At 41.6% G+C, this 23810-nt stretch overlaps 1 protein-coding gene across 3 annotated transcripts in view; it reads right to left on the bottom strand.

The window, feature by feature from the left end:
- LOC111158710 (solute carrier family 22 member 3) overlaps window positions 1-23810 on the bottom strand; it is a 90786-nt gene that overhangs the window by 37757 nt on the left and 29219 nt on the right. For all 3 annotated transcript variants that reach the window (XM_022520926.1, XM_022520928.1, XM_022520929.1), the window contains exons 2-5: window positions 9569-9672; window positions 7215-7369; window positions 5373-5541; window positions 4388-4505 (exon numbers count right to left, since the gene is read on the bottom strand). In XM_022520926.1, coding sequence (XP_022376634.1) covers window positions 4388-4505; window positions 5373-5541; window positions 7215-7369; window positions 9569-9672 — 546 coding nt within the window. The remainder of the gene's footprint in view (window positions 1-4387; window positions 4506-5372; window positions 5542-7214; window positions 7370-9568; window positions 9673-23810) is intronic.

Below are 23810 nucleotides of genomic sequence, written 5' to 3' on the forward strand. Positions count from 1 at the left end.
CTGCAACATGTAAGAACTTTACCTTATGAGCAAATCTGCGGGGACCACCATGGCAGGAAACAGCGCTATTACCAACATGCTCCCCGGGTCAGAGGATGCCTGTGGATGCCTGTGGATGCTCTGGAGGCCTCAGGACACACTGCTGTGCTACAGCTGTGCCTGGGCTGTAAGGACTGTTGACCTGCTAATAGTTTGCTTTTATTTTTTCAAGTGTGCCTTAAATATTGCAAAGGCGCCCGTGCACGTATCTAAGCTAAGTGTCCTTCTGCATTGGGTCACTGCCTAGTGTTTGACACTCAGCCCATCCTTCGATTCTTTCCAGTTTCTATACACTTTGATTCTTTCCATTTTTCTGTATTTCTTCAACTTCCTCTAAGTTCCACCCACCTGCCTCATTTGCATTGATTTTACATTTTTGGACTTTTCTCATCAGGGAATAATAGTTACACTGTTGGTATATTCAGAGAGTCTGACGTTCTCATCATCTGTGTTTCTAGCTTCTAGCTGTGGCTTCAACAAAGTCAGAAGCTAGCTGGGAATTTTGGCAAATGGAAGCCTAGGGACCAGTGAGACAAACATCCAGAGTTTATTTGCCCATGAAACGAGTAACATCCATATGAAATATAACTGAGATTATTTGCTGGGCGGCCAACCCTCAGAATAACCCACCTGGTTGAATGTTGCAATGAAATCCATCATACCTATTTCTTCCCATATCCTCCTTCTATTCACAAAGCCCAAGGGACTGGTGTAGCTCTAGATTGTGGTGAATTTAGGTTCTCTTCTGTAATATAGAGCGTCAATTTAAGCTAGGGCTTTCGATCCCCCCTAAAATAGATGAGGATCTCTGGTACCAGGGATGGAACAGGCTGGGATTGGGAGGTGGCTAAGAAAGACAGCATCACTGCCAGGCCTCCCATGTGCATCAAACAGATCCTTTCCACTTCCTTCTAGCCTCACGGCAATCTGTGATGTGGTGATCAACACGTAGGATGAGGTGGGATTTGGACCAGTCTTGGAGGATGTGGTAACTTACATGATAATAACTTCTCTCAAAAGTCATGATTTATTGAAAAGAGGTTCTATGGCACATAAAGGCAGAGCACTGGATAATTAGCCTTGAGCATGGGAGCCCTTGACGTTATATCCAGAAGCAGGGGTACCAGCTAAGGCAGCAAAGGATGCAGAAGGTTCGAAGTGACTATATAGACACAAGGTTTCAAGACGACCCTAACATTGATGTGGTCAACTAGTTAGTTGAGTCACCAAAAGTGAGTAATTGATAGTGGTATGCAGAAGTCATAATAAGACTGATTTTGGCTTTGGGGTGCAATGCCTGCACTATTGGTCAGTACTTCTGAGTACTGTAAAGAGGTAATTTGCACATTTTTATTCTTTGTGGGAACACTGGAATCCCTGAAATAGAAAATCATGGTTTAGCCTATAATTTGACTGACTTCTGCTATTAGCAAGGGGTTTTAAACTGAAATGTTAATTCCTTCTCTTTTTGAAGACAATACTTGGCTTTTCTGCTTATGTTCTACAGTTTAAAAAGTTGAAGATGGGGATGCCTGGGTGGCTCAGAGGGTTGGGCCTCTGCCTTCGGCTCAGGTCATGATCTCAGGGTCCTGGGATCGAGTCCCACGTCGGGCTCTCTGCTCAGTGGGGAGCCTGCTTCCTCCTCCACCTCTCTCTGCCTGCTGCTCTGCCTACTTGTGATCTCTCTCTGTCCATGAATAAATAAAAATCTTTAAAAAAAAAAAGTTGAAGATGGATAGGTCCAAAACTCAAAGCACCCTTTGAGAAGTAGGTGATTCCAAGAGTAAGACCCTACAAGATAAGCCTGGAAAATATCATCATGCTAAGAAACAAAGAAGCATTCTGGAACTCCTAGGGGTGTGACAGAGGGACCCCAGAACCATCAAAGAGGAGACTTGTTGGTCCAAAGATGGGGCAATTTGAGCACCAATAAGGATAATAACAAAACTTGTGAAAGAGTGAATTATAGGTTTAAATCCAGGCATTCAGAAGGACGCATCGAAAAACCCCACAACACACAAGTCATTGATTGCTGTTGGAGAACGCAGGGAACCAACTCGTTATTTTGAAAAGAAAGAAAGAATTACACATGTATCCTGCCTTTCCTGTAAGAACTGTAGCTCAGAGTGACCAAACAAATGATGGGAGAAGTTAGTCTTTATGTAAGTATTCCAGTAACAAATGAAGACATAATGATAAAGTGGGAATATTATCAATATTGTCATTTGCAACCTCTGATGAATTAATAAATACAGGCAACAATGATCCATGGCAGCTTACACCACAGAAGAAGAGACGGGAAGACATGAGATGTTTCTTAACGGAAATGTACTAAGTCAGTTATGAAGGAGGATTGCCTAAAGTATCACATCTAAACCTGATTTATGTCTAGATCTACCTGCCGACAGAGAACACAAGAGACAGAGGGTCATGTTAAAGGATCTTAAGGATAAAATTAACCCCAATTTAGACTGCAGAAAAGTCTACAGAAAAAAAGCCAAAAAGAAACCCTAACATTCTTTACCCCCAAGGTTGCAAGGAAAAGAAAAGAACAGGAACCTACGGACTAAAAACCAAAGAGGTTTATCAGCCCATCACAGTATGCAATCCTCAGGCATAGTGGTGGCTTGGGTGCTGAACTCCCAAGAGAAATTCATGTCTGACTTCAAACCTGACTTTCAAATGGGGAACATTTAACTGCTTAAAACCAGAGTTAACACGTCTTGGAGGCCACGGGATCCACTGTTCATGATCTTTCACGAGCACAACCATGTCGAGCCTCGAACTGCTTCCCCGCTGAAATGTCTCTAGAGTGCTCGTGAATTAGAAGTGGGTCTGTGGGTGTAGGGGAGCAGCGTTGAACCAGACACTCGGGGACGTAAGAGCAGCTGCTTCTGGGAATCATCCTGTGACCACTCAGCAGTACTCACGACAACACACCGCATGCCTAGTTAAGTGGTATTTATTTGCCTTCCTAAGCCACCAGCACACACTGTTTTTTTCTCTATTTTTAAAACCTTGATGTTGATCTGACATATGCTTAGCTCTGGGATTACGCATGTAATGTCTTCAGGATACTGCTGAACGAAAAGCAAAAATATTTATTTGACCATGAAACTGAGTGCAGATTATCAGACATTTGATCCAGTTGTGAAGACCAAGGTTAATGTGATGAGACCAAGGGCAGAAGGCAGCAGGATATTTTTTCCGTAAAAGGAATCCACAGCCCAAATATGTTCAAAGAACAAGGATCGACTCATCTTCATGGTTAAAACAGATCATGTTTTACCTTTACTGCCTTGTGTATGCATGATTGCAAACCCTAAGGCATATCCTTATAATCCAATGTCAAGTGATCAGTTGAAACCTCTGTAAATACAGAGGTTACCGCTTGCCACTGAATATAAGAGTGAAGGAAAAAGGTAGAAATCCAAATCTCTCTGGCCAAGTTCTGGAAGGTTGGGGATGTGACAAGAAAACTAACAAAGCTTATTTTTTTTTTTTTTTTATCAGAATGTTCTATCAAAACCAGCTGAGTGGTACAAAAAAAACTGATGTTAGCAACCTAACATTCTTTAAGGTTTTCATCAAAGATTCATATCTTCCAAAAATTGTTCTCTAATATTCATTTTATAATGATCCTTCTGTTACTTTGTCTTTGCAGTAAAGCACTGCCATATATTTTTATATATTATTCTCTAATTATTCAGGTGTGGCCTCAGATATATCTCTATGTCTTCAAAGGCATAGCAAATCTTCCCAAGAGCAAAGAATGAACTTGAGTCCCTCATTTCTCTTAGTGTAGTGGTACAGAAACATCAAAAAAGCCTTTGCTGGGAAAAAGAAGAAGAAAAAAAAAATGGAGGAAGAAAATGGTGGGGGGAGGTAGGCCAGCAGCAAGTGTAAGTCTGAAGGCTGAATATTACATCATTGCTTATGCTTTCATTCAAACAAATAGTATTTCCAAGATTACATTTAAAGACAAATCTTTAGACTACCCTGAATGTCAAGAAAAGATGTATAGTTTGTGCAAATTAAGATGAATGAATGACTTCATAGTATGGGGCCACAGTAAGTAAAAACACGGTAAGTGTAATTATCCAAGGAACGTGGTGCAACTGTTGAAACATGGACCAAGGGACCAGCTGGCCTTCACTCTGGTGCTATCACAATTTCACAACCATGTCTTCTTTAATGCACCTTGTGATTCTTCCCAAAGGTTTTTCTTTTCTCCCTTTTTAAAGCCAAACTAAAAATGACTTAGTCAGCTCCTTGATAATATGTACATTAGGGACAAATCAATTCACCCACTTTAATAATGCTTCTTACTAGTAATAAGTAAGATTACCTCTGAGTAATTTGGTGAGAGATATTTCCCATTGCACTTGGCAATGCTCCTCAGGATTTTTAATGCTTTATCTCCTTTCTTCCGTGTAATCAGCCAGCGGGGAGACTCAGGAACCACCCTGGTAAGAAGAGGACTTTTTTGAGTTTTATCTAGTAATTTCAACACCTAAAAGTTAATGGCTTGAATTTCTCTATCAAAATGGATCTCATGATTAGGTACAAGTTTAGGAGATTCTGAGAGTTTAGAATAGTCTCTCTGCAACATAAATTATCTCAAAAATTTTATAATGGAAGGGAAAAATGCTCAGTTGATAACTGAATCATTGGTCATAATAAAAATAATCAATATTGCATTGGTCTTGTAAAACCAGGCTGTCCTAGAACACAGTGTCCTTGATTATACATTACGAAAAGAGCTGGGATTTAATGAGCATTTAGGAAAAGATGAAGACCCAATTCATGTAAACTGATTGCCCCATATATTAAAATTAAATTAGAGGAATGATCAAAATACATTCACTACAATAAGAGTCAAATGCGTATAACCTGTAGTTTTCTGATAACTTAATTTTCTCATGCTCTTAACATTTTCATTCCTCAGGAGATTCCCAAATAATATTAATTTGCTTAATAGAACACACAGAGAAGCAAATCATTTTCATTGCATTTAATTTGCATGTTGAAATATTGGCAGATATGGTATGTTGCCTTATAGTGTTCAAGAAGATATTACAAAATAACAAAACATAATTAATACTTTATTTAGATTTTCTGCTTGGATACTTTGTTAATTTATTTTAATAACAACTATGAGTTAAATAATAATCTCTATAAATTCTCAATTCTCTAGAAATACTCAAAGTCCATAGTCCCTCTGGAGATGTTAGGAAATCTCAGTTGCTTTCATTTTCATGGTGGTTTAGAAGTGCAGACTCTACAATTCTTTGGAATAAGAATAAATTCAATAATGACCAAAACCACTTTACCAGTAATAAAGGAGGAAGAGAAAGCCGGGCAGCGTTATGGCTAGCTGGATCCCTTGCCAATTTGGGATGAGGTAGGCAATTCCAGGGAGAATTATGATTCCAAGGGTGAAGAACATTTGGACCACTATTCCCACAATTCTCCTTTGCTTTGAACCTACTATTTCTGTTACTGAAGGAAAACAAACACAGAGGTTAGGGAAGCTGAAGATCAGCTCCAAAATAAACAAGCAGAGACATTACATCTGTCATATCCATTGGTATTGCTAGAATGCTAGCAAACCCTGAAAGGTACCACGGCTTCCCTACGTGCTGGCACTATGCTTTCTGCTCACTCTCTCCTCTGCCAGTTACTGGCAAGTGTGTGCCACGCTCATCCCGCACACCCAGGCCAGCACTCTTCTGGGTATACAAAGAACACATGTGTTGATTTTAGGAAAGCTTAAGTGATGATGATTTTATCAACACAGAACTAGAATCAACTGGCTAGCTTTCTATCACGGTAGTTCTAAAGATTTGCCTATTGTAGTCTCCTTAGGAGATTATTTGTAAGCATTTATGAGCATTATACTCCTACAAATAATTTTTTCAAGATCACCACATAGTTTCTATTAAATGATAATTCTCCCCACAGCACTGGACTTTACATTTATGTGATATTTCTTTAAAAATCACATGGGGGATTTTACTGCATACCTTCTCCCACCTCTATCCCCCCAAACTTATCCTTTTCTATTTGTCATTCATTCTATTCTGACGATCCTGGGATGTGCTACCTTAGTGGTGCCCTAAGATCACAACTTTAAAAATTTCCTTAAAAATACTTCACATTCCAAAGTTATCCCTTCTGCCCCAGCCGGCGATAGGCAACCTCCCAGCACCCTCTCTCCTCCCCCACAAAAAGATCTTCAGAGGGTCCCCAAAGTAGGCACTGCTTGGGGATGAACTGTCTAGCAGTAATGAAAGGGACTAGAAGCCTAATGATCTGGAGCAATAATCAAAAACAAGCTTTTGCATCTCCCTACTCACAAATCCACCATGACCCTCAGAGTAGGTAGCTGGTCCTGAACCTCACCAGAGACAGAACCAAAATAGCAGCCAGGACTTTTCTCAGTAAAATGAGCAAAGAGAACGGAAATTTATTCTTTCTTTCATACCCTGAAGGTCAAACTTTCTAGTTACGTTTTTAGGTCAGATCTCCTTCACGGTAAAAAGTTCTCCACTTGAGCAAAAGGAGTAGAATTAAGAAATAGTATCTGAGAACACAGGAATGTCATCTCAAACCCTATCACAGAAATACACAGAAAATGCATATTTTTTTAAAGATTTTATTTATTTATTTGACAGAGGGAGATCACAAGTAGACGGAGAGGCAGGCAGAGAGAGAGAGAGAGAGAGAGGGAAGCAGGCTCCCCGCTGAGCAGAGAGCCCGATGCGGGACTCGATCCCAGGACCCTGAGATCATGACCTGAGCCGAAGGCAGCGGCTTAATCCACTGAGCCACCCAGGTGCCCCAGAAAATGCATATTAAAAGTGTTTTAAGAACCGCTGAAATTTTTATAAAAATTGAACTCTGATAAAGCAAAGCAGTAAGGTGTTAGTGTATGGCCATGCTAGAAAGTGGTTGGTGCACCCAAGTACTTTGTGATATTCCATATTTGGCAAGGTGGTGTTTAGTTTCCCAAGAGTCAGAATCTCACCCCCACACCTTCTTATTTGCAGAGATCATTACTGTGGCAGCCGCCAAGCCTCCACATACGAGCCCCAGGAGGGCTGACTGGCCGGCACCGCCCAGCCACCTGCCCCTGGCTGTCACAGAGACACAGAGGCGTAGCAATGTCTTACCAATCACGTAGCAGGTCATCCATGTCCCTTTTCCAAACACACCTTGTAGGAAGCGGAAGACCACAAACACAGGGAAATTGGGTGCAAATGCCACCAAAACACCGGTGACGCCGACACCAAAACAGGAGATTAGGTAAATGACTAGTCTGCCGTACCTTTTTGAGAAAGAGAGAGGAAGAAGTCACCTTCAATGTTTCCTTTGACACAATGAGAAAGACTATCATTAGAAGTGTTGTTAAAAGAGGTTTAAGTACAAAAATTTTGTTTTTAAGACTGCATTACCACCAGGTACAGGATTGTTGAAAATTCTATGTTTTGTTTTACAGCAAAACCAGGGCAAATAAGAACATGTGTGTCTGAAATGACATGACAAAATGTAAGGCACAGAATACAATCTTCGGGATTGTAATTTCCAGAAAGATGCTGCTCTCCATCACATCCAGTGCCCCCAGTGGCACAGCCTGAACACTTTATAGCATTTTTGTGAGTGGGGTGGGAAGGGGAAAGGGAGAAGGCTCCAGGCCCAGGCTTCAGTTTTGGCTCAATCAACAGCCAGCCCTGCAACCTTGGGTCCATGTCTTCAACAATCCAAGACTCAGATTTTGTTGGTTTGCTTGTGGGTTGCCCCCCCACCCCCTTCTACAATGAGGGTGTAGAGGCTCAAATGAGATGCTGATGTCTAGCTCCTTACAAACTATGAACTTCATGAACAATGTGAACTCTTCTTAAGTTCGGCATTTTATCCTCACCATTTACATAACTATGGTTAGAAGCATAGACAAGGGGCACAGATCATTATGTGCCATATTCTGGGATTCTGATATTAAGTGGTTCGGTATAGTTGTGCCAAATTATTGGCTGGTGGAAGTCTGTTATCCATGACCTTTCAGAGATTTGAAAAAAAAACTTTTTCCCATAGAAATTCCCACCAAATTCACATATGTAGCATCTTGCTTTGGTCAGTGGAGTGGAGACAGAAGTAGTCCTGGTTTATCTAGGTTTTGAAATTCACCATCTGTCCTTCCTACACTGTCCTCTCTTAGCTATGTGGTCTATTAAATTGTTTCTTGTCCTTTCCTTCAACGACATGAAAAAAAGAAGGAGCTGACGGTTGGCTGGCCAGCTGTGAGGCAAACTCATTCATGGGACTGTCCTCCTCTCCAAAGCGCTGAGTCACCTCTGAGGACAGCCACTCAGTCTCCTGCCGGGACACAGATGGGAAAAGCCCTCCCTCCTTTAGCTGAGTTACTTTTCTTTGGAGAATATGTTTGCTGATTGTGAGAGAGAAGCAGGAGAAAGAAGAGAGAGAGAGAAGGAGAGAAAGAGAGAGAAGGAGAAGGTCACATGCAGAAGAGGGTGTCAGGGTCTGCAAGAGAAAACTGAGAGATGAAGGAGCAGAAAAGGAAACTAAGGGTTCTACCCGCTCTGAAGTCCCGGTCTGGTTACATGCAGACCATCTATTGGCTAAAGCATTTGGGGCATTTTTATTGTCTCCAATGAGCTAATTAATAGCAGTGGGCAGTTCTCCAAGACATACCCTCAGCACAGCGCACCACGAGAATGGTCACAAGGACCCACCTGGGCTGGGCTAGCCTGGCCAAAGTGACAATTAGCCAGACATGGCCAATAGCCAAAGCTTCCTACTCCTGTTCTAAGGGACATAGAAGGAATAAATTACTGCACATATTTTCATAGTTAGAATTGGGATAAAGGAATGGAATGAATACAATAACCAACATCAATAATGTTTCAAATTAAAAAAACAATGTTTCAAACAATATTTGAATAAAAAGTATGACTATCCTCAGTATACACACTTATCTTGTCTGCCATTAACTGGTATATTTATGGATATTAAATGATAGATAAAATTCTTTTAATGGTCTTTGGAAAAACTCTTTTTGCAGGGTTTTTAACTTGTAGAATAAAATACAAGGATTTCTTTAAAAAAACATTAAGTGAAACGTATTTGGAAGGGGCAGACTCTGGCTAAATTAATCAGGCCACAACCAGTGAGTTATGGAAGCACACAGAATCGACTCTCCAGTGTTTGGCCAGCCAGCATCTGCCCCACAATGAAGTGACTGCCTTTCTGGTGTGGGTTTCCATTCCGTTGCCTGCAGACCCACTGGGAGCAGCCCCATCCATTTGTGTAGTTCAGGGAGTAAGGAGATGGAGTTGAACAAGGAGAGAATTAGTCCAACCAAATAAGCATGAATGTCACAAGTACTAAAATTAAGACTTTTTCCAAGTTTAGCAGAAATTGTTTTCTAATGGTTAACATCAAACATTTCCACCTCCACACGTGTGCATCATGTTCTAGTGCTGTCAATGGTTATCACACCTGTGCCTACCTGTCTGCAGCATAGCCCAAGGTGAAGGCTCCAGCCAAGAAGCCCAGGTTTAGGATGGCTTGTGTGAGGTCCAGCATCCAAGCATTGCCACACACGAGGTCAAACTGGGAAAACGAAGCAAATACACAGGACATATGTGACCCTGCTTATCCTCAAGACACTTGATCTTCTGTCCCAGTCAATGATCGTTAAACATTTGCCCAAACACTCCTTAAAACTTTTAAATGTATCACATGCATATTCTCATATTGATATATAAATGTTTTGTCAGTTTCAATAACAGCCAAAGATGTAATTCACTGTATCCAACAATCTAAATACTGGAGCCATTGGCCAGCCACCATCACCCTGTAAAAGCAAGGTATTCAATATTCTCAATCTGAAGTCAATTATTTTTTCTCTTTGAATTCTTATTTTTGTGCCCACATACTTACATCCTAATATTATAAGTAGAAAATGTTTTATTGTATTTTGCATTAATGTGTATTGCATTAATGGTGAGGTAAATAAATACTTCTGTGTGTAAAAATTATGTACATAAATTGACATTCAATTAAAAAATTTTCCCTGAGACATTGTCTTTAAATATCCGAATCCTTTCTCATTGGGTTATAATTACAGTTATTAGACCACAGTGGATGAAAACACAAAATATGAGGAATTTTGAAAAAGATTTATTGCACGGGAATAACATTTTGTTGGAAATGTACCTCTGTATTTCTAGAAGAATGTTAAGAAAGGCTGGGGTTTTCCAGCTAGTTCATGTAATCTGCAGAGGGACATTGTTTATTACCAGAACCAGTTAAAGCTAAACATCAATTCTGTTCCCTTTTTTCATTTTTAAAAATTTGTGTGCCAGGAAAACTTGTTTGTCTAAGTAAATTAATGAGAATGGAGAGAGTTTAGTTAAAGCAACATCACTCAGTTCTTCTGGCTCCTTCTCAGGTACATGCTGAGACTCACACAGCAATCTAACATTAAAATTAGTTTTACTTTTCTGTTAACTCACAGGCTATTTAAGTTCTCCTATAATTTTGCTACATGGAAGGAAAAGGAAACCACCACACTTACAAAAAGTTGTTTCATCAAATACTAAGGTAATTTACTTTCTTCATTACCTTCTTACTATCCAAACCAACAGCCCAAACTGCCCTGTTGTTTGGTTCCCCACAGGTTTTTAAACCTCGGGTTAGTGCATCACAGAGGGGCAGGGGGGAGGTAGGATTCCTTTAGCAAAGTGGGAGAAGTTCATTAGGAAAAAGGACCTGTATCTTCATTGTACTCAGGAAGATCCGTTTTGGACCTATAGGAGCTGAGGCTCTTGGCAATGGATTCACTTCAAAGTACCCTGACGCCCCACCCTGTGACTGTCTTTGTGTACCTCCAAATGGCAAGCTCGCCCCAGCTTGAAGACCATTAGTAAATACACATTCATAAGCAAACTGTCACACGTATTTATCGAACCCAACTTCTTGTCTTGGTTTTACGGCTAATGATCTGTCACTTAACACAGCTGGAAAAAAAACAGGAGCATGAGTAGCTAGCCCACCTCACAGAGTTGCTGGAAAGACTTACAGAGATTAAAAAAGTAAAAAAGATTTACATATACACACGGTTAGTAGGAACTGTGGTGATTTAAAGGAGTTTTATCATCCATTTAGGTACTGCTTTCTCAGGGCACAACAATTTTATTTTAAGTAAACTTGCAGATGATTAATTATCTTAAATAATTTCCCATTGGAATTAAATATATAGAGAATACAATTAGAGGACAGCCACACACCAAAGAATGAAACTGGATGGCTTTTTTACACCATATACAAAAATAAACTAAAAATGGATTAAGGACCTAAATGTGAGACCTGAAACCATAAAAATTCTAGAAGAAAACACAGGCAGTAATTTCTCTGACATTGGCTATAGCAACATTTTTGTAGATGTGTCTCCTGAGGCAAGAGAAATACAAGCAAAAATAAACTATTGGGACTTCATCAAAATAAAAAGCTTCTGCGCAGCAAAGGAAACAATCAACGAAACTAAAAGGCAACTTACAGAATGGGAGAAGATATTTGCAAATGACATATCCGATAAAGGGTTAATACCCAAAATATACATAAAACTTATAAAACTCAAAACCCAAGAACAAATAATCCAATTTAAAAAATGAGCAGAAGACACGGGGGGCGCTTGAGTGCGTCCGTCTGTTAAGTGTTTGACTTCAGCTGAGATCATGATCTCAGGGTTGTGGGACTGAGCCCCACATCAGGCTCCACATTCAGAGGAAAGTCTGCTACTCTCTATCCCTCTGCCCCTTCCCCCTGAGCTCGCTCGCACGCTCTCTCTCTCTCTCTCTCAGATAGATAAATCTTTTAAAAATTTTTGTTAAAATTATAAAAATGAGCAGAAGACATGAACACACATCCAAAATAAATAAATAAATAAAGCAGACACCCAGATGGCCAACAGACACATGAAATGATGCTCAACATCACGCATCATCAGGGAAACGCAATTTAAAACCACAACGAGATGCCACCTCACACCTGTCAGAACGGCTAAAATCAAAAACACAAGAAACAAGTGTTGGCAAAGATGTAAAGAAAAAGGAACCCTCTTGGTGGGAATGCAAACTGGTGCAGCCACTACGGAAAGGAGTGTGGAGGTTCCTCAAAAAGTTCAAAGTAGAACTACCCTTTCATCCAGTAATTCACTACTGTGTATCTACCCAAAAAATCCAAAAACACTAATTGAAAAGGATATATAAACCCCAATGTTTATTGCAGCATTATTTATAATAGCCAAACTATGGAAGCAGCCCAAGTCCACTAATAGGTGAATGGATAAAGAAGATGTGGTATACATACACAATGGAATATTATGCAGCCATAAAAAAGAATGAAATCTTGCCATTTGCAACAACATGGATGGAGCTAGAGAGTATAATGGTAAGCGAAATAAGTCAATCAGAGCAAGACAAATGCCTCATGATTTTACTCATATATGGAATTTAAGAAACAAAACAAAGAGAGAGAGAGAGAGAGACAAACCAAGAAACAAATTCTTAACTCTAGATAACAAACCAGTGGTTACCAGAGGGGAGATGGGTGGAGGGATGGGGGAAATAGGTGATGGGGATGAAGAAGGGCACCTGTTATGTTGAGTACCAGTGATGTATGGAACTGCTGAACCATCATATTGTCTACCGGACAGTAACATAACACTGTATGTTAGCTACACTGGAATTAAGATACAAACTTCATAAAAACAAACACACGAAAGAATGCACTAAGAATAAGAAAAATGCTCTAAGAATAAAAGTATATCACATCTCAGAAACCAAACAGGCAATTTAACTGCCAGAGAAAACATTTTGCTTCAGAAAAGTAGCAGTCAGTGTCAAATAGAAATTCCCAAAGAGCAGCCGGACTTCAGATTAGCCGGGGAGGCAGGAAAGCTTTTCACTGATGACATAGCAAGGCCCAGCAAAAGCTATCCTTTCAGTGCATTTGTTCAGCTGCTTTTTGAATTGTATGAATTAAAATATCCCTCCCATAGTCTTTAAATACACAAAATATTCTTTAACATAAAACTGTTTATCTTTTTCATTCTCCCATAAGAGAAACTGTCAAAAAGAATTTTTTTTATACTTCATATTAAAATAAACATTTTTCATGTTTTAACTGAAAATAAATGTCCAAGTGGTTAAAGTTCTGCAATAACATTATCTAAAATACTATGATGCCATCTGGGCTACATACTACTGTCAGCTCTCTGTGTTTTGTTCTGCAGCCCAGGAGGTGGAGGTGTGGAAACTACGTTTCCCAGAATCCTTTGCCCACAAGGTTCTATTTAGGTTCTGCTAGTGGGGGAGGGGAGACTAAGTGCAAGATCAGAAAACAAGAAGGAGGTAGTGGTGATTCTGCTTCTGGATGTGGTAGTAGTTCCAGCTCTAATAGCGGCAGTGACAACAGTGGCTGGTGGCTGTAGAGGTCAGTCAGCGTTTCTAAGCACTCCCCATCCACATGGGAGCAAAGGAATGCTGGCTCTGTAATGCCTGGGGTAACAGGGCAAGGGCAGGGCAAGGGCTCTACAGGTGCTGTCCTTCTTGATCTCTCTCCTCTGTGCTTTACTAGCCTTCCAAAACAACTCAAACGCAGATCCTTTTACTAAATCCCTTCCTGCCTGAAATACCTAGCCTGGTTTCTGGCTTTATGACTGGGAGCATGCTATCTATCAAAGCACAAAATAAATTAACTTGAATTATGTACATGTAAGGAAATGTGCACACACACAAACACACACTTGTGTTTCCAGGACAGGGACCAATACAGCAGACGCAAGGATTCAGGGGCTTGGTTTTGGCTCTTACTCATACATCCAGGAGGGAGACCACTGCCTCTTGGGTCTGGCATTTCTGATCAGCTCTGAGCTCATTGCCTGCTATGGCAATAGCTCTGGGTCTGTGATATGTTTTCATGTCTAAAGAGAGGTTAACAGGCAATGAAGACCATGAGCTTCATAGGCTAAGGATTTTTTCCTGAAATAAGGTACTAAAGGTTTGTTGTAGTTCCCAGAGAGACCTAAAACCTCTTGTCAGACTCACCAAAGTCTCAATCAAGGACACACGCATTTATGTCTTTCTCCTACAGCAATTTATCAAGAACAAGTGAGATATCTCCTTTTTATTTTTTAAGTGTGTACATGCAAAAACACCTAAAAATTATTTTTAGGGGCACCTGGGTGGCTCAGTGGGTTAAGCCTCTGCCTTCAGCTCAGGTCATGATCTCACGGTCCTGGGATTGAGCCCCACATTGGGCTCTCTGCTCAGCAGTGAGCCTGCTTCCTCCTCTCTCTGCCTGTCTCTCTGCCTACTTGTGATCTCTCTCTCTCTCTCTGTCAAATGAATAAATAAAAAAATCTTAAAAAAAAATAAAAAAATAAAAATTATTTTTAAATACTCATAAATCCATGTGTACCCATTCTGTTCATTCCTAATCTTCAAAATCACTTTTATACAAAAGGAATTACTCTGCTTGGCATAAGCAGAAAGCCCATCGGATAAAACACTCAAATAACTCTTCATGTAATGCTGGAAGGATTATACTGCTTCACTTTACAGAAAGCGCAACTCCAGCCTAATCAGATACTTTTGAAAGGCTTCTAACCAGGGGCATTTCTCAGCTTTTCCCAGTTGTTACAACCCAAACAGACATTATGTTAATTTGAGCTATAATGATAAAATGCTGGGACACGTTACTGTTAGATACATGTTAAAGTTTTGATTTCCAGATTATCCTTAAGACTAGAGCAACAGAATATCTCCAGTATACAAAGGTCAAAGGTAATATGCAAGGTAAAAATAATGCAGGCGAGAAAAAAACTTAGAAACTCTGGAGGGGGCATGCCTACTCCTTAAGCCACAGATAGGGGACACAGAGGCTGGCTTTTCCACAGATGTCTATGGAATAAACTGTCAGGTAAGAGGGTCTAAGGTTAGAGGACAACACATTATCTGACTCTAGTCATATCCATGAGGAACAGTCCTCGTTAGTTGTTCATACTGCTGTGGGAGAGAGAAAGGGATATCTCTGACGTCAAATGACCAGACATATATGGCTTTGTTCCTATCTTCTAAGGAAGAGCTCTCAATCAAACCATTCCCAATCAACTTTCAGTTTGAAATTAGTGGCCATTAAACTCTTCATCAGTATTCAAATCTGCATGTGTGCCTTTGGTTTGACGTCAGGTACGGGGTGCCCCAGGCTACATTTAGCATTGGCCAATTACGCATCTATCTCCATGGGTAGGTTTCATTGCTCGTCAACACCAAGCCACTATAACAGAGCCTAATAATAGTTAAAATTTATTGTCATCATAAAGAAAATGATGTGGGCTGGGCTTCCATGAGGAGAAAGGATATCGTTAGTAATTCTAGTCATAATGAAAATTTCTTTAACATGATCTGATCACTTATATGGGCACCTTTTTTTTTCTTCTCTCTCTCTCTCTCTAAAAAAAGAGAGAGAGAGAGACAGAGTGTGAGCAGGGCAGGGAGGGGCAGAGAATGAGAAAGAGAATCTTAAGCAGACTCCGTGCTGAGTGTGGAAGCCAATGCAGGGCTCGATCTCACGACCCTGAGATCACAACCTGAGCTGAAATAAAGTCAGCTGGAATAAAGAGTCAGACACTTAACCGACTGAGCTACTTAAGTGGCCCTATATAGGCATCTTACTGTCAAACAGTTAATGATTTTCTGACATGTACAAACCATCACAATAAACTGCAGCTGTAAGAGCTAATCATTAGGTATTTACAGAAGCTTCCAGTGGTGTGTGTAGACAGATGAGGCTCAGAGAAGACCAGTGATTTGTACACTTTGTGTCTGCCTCTCTGAGGAGCTTATTACATGGTTTTTAAATTTTTTTTTATTTTTTATTAACATTTAATGTATTATTTGCTCCAGGGGTACAGGTCTGTGAGTCACCAGGGTTACACACTTCACAGCACTCACCATAGCACATACCCTCCCCAATGTCAATAATCCAACCACCCTCTCTCTACCCCCTCCCCCCAGCAACCCTCAATTTGTTTTGTAACAATAAGAGTCTCTTACGGTTGTCTCCCTCCCTGGTCCCATCTTGTTTCATTTTTTCCTTCCCTACCCCCGCAAACGCCCCACATTGCCTCTCAAATTCTTCATATCAGGGAGATCATAGGATAGTTGTCTTTCTCTGATTGACTTATTTCGCTCAGCATAATACCCTCTAGTTCCATTCACATTGTTGCAAATGGCCAGATTTCATTTCTTTTGAGGGCTGCATAGTTTTCCATTGTGTATATATACACCACATCTTCTTTATCCATTCATCTGTTGATGGATATCTAGGTTCTTTCCACAGTTTGGCTATTGTGGACATTGCTGCTACAAATATTTGGATGCACGTGCCCCTTCGGATCACTACCTTTGTGTCTTTAGTGTAAATATCCAGTAGTGTGATTGCTGGGTCATAGGGTAGTACTATTTTCAACTTTTTGAGGAACCTCCCTACTGTTTTCCAGAGTGGTTGCACCAGCTTGCATTCCTATTACATAGTTTAGAGAGCCAAGGTCAACGTAGGTGAGGCAAATGTGTTGCTGAAAGGGATTAACTATAAAATGCAGGACAGGCTCAGAAAAAGAAATGACTGGTGGGTCCAAAGCAGTCAGATAAATGAAGAAGGTGGGATATAATTAGATTCTTCAATAATGAGCTGGACTTAGAAGGAACAAAGGGGGAGGGGGAAGGTGCTCGAGCAGAGTGATGGGCAGCCCAAGGCACAGAAGCATGAATGCCAATAGGTTTGGGTCTGCTTACAGCACATGGGAGTGTCGAGCTCCAATTTGAAGCTGAGGAACTGCCTCCACCCAACAGGGAATGCAGTGCGAATCCCAGGAGTGGGAAAGTTTCTTTCTCAGGAAACCAGAGACATCAAGAGATTTCAGAACAGAGGGAGGAGGAAGTTCCAGAGGACAGAGGAAGACTCTGCAAAGTTGCAAATGGAAAGGCCCAGAGCAGATGTTCTGGCTCCAAGACAGAACAAGATTCCAGGAAGATGAGAGCAAGACCAGAAGAGGAAAGCTATCATCTGCCATGGTCGCCTAGAACACCTGGCATGCCACAACACCTGGCATGAAGAGGCACCATATGTGAGAAAAGGCTCATACAAGCTGTCACCTAAGCTGTCCTCCAAGGGTGACAGTAGCCATGCCTTCAGGTATAGCTAACCAGATAACCTCAAAATATAATGGAAAGATGTTCTGTAAGTGCATGGCTTTTTGTCTGGGCTTGTGAAATTAAGAAAAATGCAAAACTGAAATTACTCTAATAGTAATAGCTCCTGGTGGTTTATTAACTTATGCTCCGCCACTCACTCTCCAATCTTAGAAGCTCAAACCATTTTATTTCTTTGTAGAGAAGATGTGCAGTTACTCATCTTAAAGTGTTTTGTGATTTCTGTACTTAACTTAGGATGTCTAAGACCAGAGGACAATGAAAGTCTCTGCATTTGTGCACGTCTAAGAGCAGAGGAGCCACACCGCTGGGGTCAGCCATCTGGTTATCTACCACTGCTAGCCCTGTGTTCTTAACCTCTTTGACCTTCTGTGTTGCCATCTATAAAATGAGGGTAAGGATTGGGATGACGGTATCTTTGAAATAAAATAGATAGTGTACTTTACTCAGTGCTGAGATATATTAAATGTCTGATAAACGTTACCAATTGCATTAGGATTAGGGATATAATGGGATACAATGATAATGATAATGATAGGGATATAATGATCTAATGATAATGATAATAGTAAATGACATTCCTGGTGGTTTTAAGATACGGTTTTCCAAACTGCTCATTAGAACCACTGGGATAATTGAAAACAATGTCTAAGCCCCCTCCAGACCCAATTCAGTCGGAATCTAGTCTAATGAGTAGCCGCAATGGAAACCCACCGATGTCAAGGTTCTCAGCTATGTAAATAGCGGCTGGGGGACAGTTAATTTTTGCATATTTTACATATTATACTGGATTGAATAGTGTCTCTCCCTAATTGTTGTCTGTCTAGATCTTCAGAATATGACCTCTTTGCAGATGTAATCAGTTAGAATGGCGTCATACAGGATCAGGAGGGCCCTAATCCGTGACTGCTGTTCTTATACGGAGAGAAAACAGACACAGACACACACACAGGGAGAACAGCATGGGAAGGTGTAGGAGTTGCCTGCTAAGGAACACCAAGGATCACCTGTATTCACCTGAGGGGTTACCATGACAGAGTACCTCAGGCTATAGCTGAAACCACAGAAATTTAGTTTGTCAGCATTCTGGAGGCTGCATGTCTGAGACGGAGGCATCAAGAGGGCTGGTGAGGCCTCTCGCCTTGACCTGTAGACGGCCCCTTCTCCCCATGCCTTTGCATGGGCTCCGTCTGTGTGTGTCTGTGTCCTGACCTCCTCTTCTAATAATGTCACTGTCACTGGATTAGAACTCACCCTGATGACTTCATTTCGGCTTGCTTTCTCCTGAAGAGTCTGTCTCCAAACACAGGCACAGTCTGAGGTACGTATGAATTGGGAGTGGGGGATGAATATATCTCAGCCCATCAGAGCCACTAACACCAGAAGGGAATAGGCAAGGAGCAGATTCTCCCATACAGAGCTACTGGAGGGAGCAGACCTCTGAAATCAGACTGCAGACTTTCGGCCTCCAGAATGATGAGAGAATAAATTTCTGCTGTTAACACAACCCAGATTGTAGTAATTCGTGATGCCAGCCCTAGTAAACTAACACACATATCAATTGGGATATTTTCAAAGTTTCCACATAAGATGAAGCATTAAAAAAAAAAAAAAAAGACAGCTCTCCCTTCCTGATCCTTGTCCCTTGGAATCCAGGGGTGATCTTCGTACTGGATCTAGATCTGCACAGTTGCATTTCCCTCAGGGGTCCATCTTGCTTCCCTGGTATAGCGTCCTGAAGCAAGCACGGATCCTTCTCTCACTGGAAAGGATAGCCACCACGCTGCCTGGGCTGAGGAATTCAGCATGAAGGCTTTCTGTGTACAATGTGGTACATCTGCCCAGGGGCCAGCCTGAGCCGTCAAACATGCTGGCTGCCCAGGCAGAGAGAGCATGATAACCCAGACATGGGAAGGAACTGAAGCCTCCTGGTTCAGACTGACCGACAGAGGGTGGGAGATGGGAGAAGAGAGGAGTCCTACCCCTTCGTGGCTGCTCTGAGATGTCGCTGGTCCACATGACCTCAGGGTAGACGCCTGAAGGCTGAGCACTGTGCAATGTTTGCTGTGGACCTGTGGCCAGCGTGGGGCTCCACCCCTGTGAATTGTCCTCCCTCCATCCCTGATTCTTCTCTTTCCTCCTTCACTGTCCCTTCCCTGGGGTTGCAGGTCCTGATAAAGAATCAGTATGCAAGTTCTTGTCCTAGGCTCTATTATTCAGGGAACCCAGGTTAAGGAATGCTTAGGCAGCAACTCGTGATCCTTTCAACAAGCACTAGTCTATCTTAAATTCATGATTCTGGGTGTGGAGGAGTCTGTTCAAAATGATACATTTTAATAGGTGAGTCATCAGTTTTGAATTACTGAGGAAACAAATAGTGCCAATCATAGCTCCTATTTTCCATGAATTAACCATCTTCAGTCGCCACTTTGACTTAATGCAATTCCATCTAGGAGGAAAGACCCATGCAAAGTCTCATCCAGGAGCAGCCATTTTAGACTTCACTCTCTGGATTCCTGGCCTTCTGTGTTGGAGCCAATTCTGGACGTTCAGGAGTAGATCCCCTGACACCAGGCTAACCAGCAGGTCTTGTGGCCACAAACCTGATGTTACCAGGTGTGCCCCTTTCTAGAAAGGGGCCCCTGTGCTAAATCAGGACATGATTTAGGAAATTACTCAGCCTGGCTCTGACCATCTGTGTATGAGCACCTGCAACACTGGGAGCAAGAATGGTCAAAAAGGAACGCGTATCTGACCCGCTAGACCCATGGGCTAGAAGAGACTCTTAGCAGAATTATAGGTGCCTAGGCTCACCTTGGCCCCACACGCAGGACACATTAGCTGTTCTGTCTCCCAGCATCCATTCATGCCTCCCTGGTAGCACTGCCTGACTGACTTCTGGGAACTTGCCCCCCCACCCCACACTGTGAACAGCAACGGGGACCATGAGTCAAGGTGCTCTGCCCTCCTTCGCCAAAGCAACCACATGGCCTGAGCTGGGCTGAGCTCAGGGTTAGATGACAGAACCGTCTTTTTCTTGCTCGACACTCTGCAAACACTCAATAGATGCTTCTTCACTGGCTGATTCAGTCGATCAACTATTCCAAAAAAAAATGGTGTAAGGCAATCAATATTAGTATAAGACTTAAACGAAATGGCTTATGATTGGAGATGAACTGTCAGAACCAAGTCACAGGACTTCTTAATCAAGTGAGCGTCTACAATTTCAGGCACTTCATTATGTCACTTGACAACTGATGTTCTGGGAAGATGAACAAAACAACGTACTAGCTAGTGAATCTCTAACACGTGAACTTTTGTGGGAGGCTAAGGGTGGGGGCGCTGTTGCTTCTTGAGTTGGGATGACTGACAGCCAGTGCCCCATAGGTCCATGTTGCCGGATTCTTATATTTTCCAATGCAGGTCTCATACCTTTACTATTCAGACACAATGAGGCTTTGCACTTATTCTTTCTTTTCACCTTTGGTCTTTAGTAAATAACTGCAATCAGGTAAATTTTTATTTTAATGATGTTTATTTTTATTGCACATAATTGCTGTTGACTTCTTAAGTTATGTCCCCAAATAACATAGCCACGCTTTCTGATAAAGCTGATTACTAAGAAAATAAAAATAATGAAGAAGACGGATTATAGTCCTCAAAGGAAAAGATGACTAAATTCAGAAGAATAACATAGAGCAACAGCCAGATGGGGATTAGGCTTACAGTGAAATGCATCTTTCTGAGCAATTTACTAGAAATATTTTTTTTTTACTAGAAAATACACCATTGAAGTAGAGCCTTAGAAATAAACAGCATCTTGGTAAACCATTCTTTTCATAATTTAAGTGACCTACCACAGTGGTTCTTAAAGTGTTTGGCTGGAGCAGCAGCAACAACATCATCTGGAAACTTGTGAGCAATGCAGATTCTTGGGGTCTATCTTAGACCACGGAATCAGAAACTCTGGGGTAGAGTCCAAAAATCTGTGCTTGACCTAGGCTTCTGGGGGATTCTGCTGCACATAATTTCAAGTTTGAGAAACACAGACTCTAGCATACTGTTTACATTAGTAATTTTTCAGATTGGACACTGACATGGACTGTTGGCCGAGGGGAAGCTGAGGGGGTATTGCTACAGGCTTCTTAAAGGAATGCACAGGCACTGTATTAGTTTTGCTTAGTGCATTAGTCCTCAGTTGCTGTGTGACTAATTAACCACAAACCTAGCAGCATAGGTCAACGCCCATTCATTATCTCACAGCTCTGTAGGTCAGAAGTCTGGGCAGGCTTGGATGTATTCCCTGCTCAGTCTCTCATACATGTGGTATCAGCCTGCCTGGGCTCCCACGTACAAACTCTGGGAAGAATCTGCTTCCATGCCCATACAGGCTGTTGGAAAAATCCAGTTCTTTGTGGTTGTGGAATTGGGGTCCTGTTTTCTTGCTGTTGCAGACCGAGAGTTGTTCTCAGCAGCTAGTGGCTACTATCAGGCCCCTTCCGTGTGGTCCCCTCCACCTTCAAAGCCTGTGATGCTGGATCAAGCCCTTCTCACACATCAAGTCTCTCTGAACGTCCTTGTCTAATAAAATACATAAAATGGTCATAAAGTAATCTGTATTTATGCAAATGTACAGAAAATGTCATTAAGCTAATTGAAAGATTCTGAGTGCTGGGATGATAGGTAATTTTGTTTTCATAACTTTTTGTGTGTTTTTTCAATTGTTTTTGCATTGAGCATGTACTATTTTTATGTGTTTTATTAGAAAAACATAAAACTATGCCCACTTTGGAAAAATTCTACACTGACTATAAGCTACATATTAGAAGGGTGGGGAAGGAGATTGGTTGAGGGAAGTAATGTAAGCACGGCAAGGCGAGAGGAAGAAGGGTGAAGGGGTTTCCAGAGTTGGATGTAACTGTCTGTCAAAGGCTGGTATGGGGTGGAGTGGGGAGCTCTTCCCAGTAAATTTCTAGTATAGAATTAGGGATGAGGGGCGCCTGGGTGTCTCAGTGGGTTAAAGCCTCTGCCTTCAGCTCAGGTCATGATCCCAGGGTCCTGGGATCGAGCCCTGCATCAGGCTCTCTGCCCAGCAGGGAGCCTTCTTCACTTCCTCTCTCTTTCTGCCTCTCTGCCTACCTGTGATCTCTGTCTGTCAAATAAATAAATAAAATCTTAAAAAAAAAAAAGAATTAGGGATGAGTGAGAGTCAGGTGGGAAGATTTTATATATATATATATATATATATATATAATTTTTGTTTTTAGATTATGTTCAGTTAGCCCACATACAGTACATCATTGGTTTTGATGTAGTGTTCAATGATTCATTAGTTGATTATAACACCCAGGTCTCATCACAACACATGCCCTCCTTAATACCCATCTTCTTAGAAGTCTCTCACCCGGGGCCCCTGACTGGCTCAGTTGGCAGAGCATGTGACTTTTGTTCTCAGGATCAGGAGTTCAAGCCCCATGTTGGGCATGGAGCCTACTTAGGAAAAACAAGTCTCTCGATAATATTTACTTCACATGAAATATAAGAAATCATTAAAAATGCAGAAGCACAAATCAAGACCCTCTCCTAAGGTTCAGCTGAAGCCCTGATGCCGAAGGCAAGCCCACTCTTACTCCTGGCAAATCCAGTTCTGGAAAGTGAGCTTTCGGGGCAGAATGCAGCACGCACTCATTGCCATTCCTACCTGGTCTGAAGCCTAATGCTCGGGCAGAACTGGGATTTTGTGTACTGGACCTTTGATACTATCCTTCAGGTCTCTGGGGGCACTGTTTGTCTTCAATCTGTTCTCTTTCTCTTCTTAGGACTGGGTTGTCTCCGTCGATCCACCCTCAAAATCACTTCTTCTTCCTTCTGCCATCTCCAGTCTGCTACTGAGCCCATTTTGCGAACTTCTCGTCTCAGTTATTGCACTTTCCAGCTCTAGAATTTCCTTTTGAAAAATAGTTTCCATTTCTCTGTTGAGATTTTCAATTCATTCATCAAGACCACTTTTCCTTTAATTCTTTGAACATCATATAATTGGTTGAATGTATTTATTGATAACCGCCACTTAGAAGGCCTTGCCTGCTCCATCTAATGCCCAGGACCACTGGGCATTAGATGTCAGTCTCTATTGGCTGCTCTTCTCCACTCCCTGCCAGCTCCAGCACGATCACACTTCCTGTTTCTTTGCATGTCTTCCTGGCTCGAGATGACAAAGGACAGGGCTTCAAGCTGGCAGGTAGTAGTCACTTCAGCCTCTCTGAATCCTCTGTGCTCTTCTAAGGATTGCAGACTCTCGCTCTGGTAGGAAGTTATCTGGGCTCCCACTGCAAACTCTGACGCCCCTGGGATGTAGAGCCACTGAACAGTAACTTGCAATGTACATACATTAACTCAGTCACACATTAACTCAGTGTAACTCAGGATAACTCAATCGTATTGCTGGCAGCTGCCTCTTTTAGCCGGGTTCTG

This window comes from Enhydra lutris, unplaced genomic scaffold (assembly GCF_002288905.1).
Source record: "Enhydra lutris kenyoni isolate GAN:26980312 unplaced genomic scaffold, ASM228890v2 scaffoldscaffold62, whole genome shotgun sequence".
Taxonomy (NCBI): Eukaryota; Metazoa; Chordata; class Mammalia; order Carnivora; family Mustelidae; genus Enhydra; species Enhydra lutris.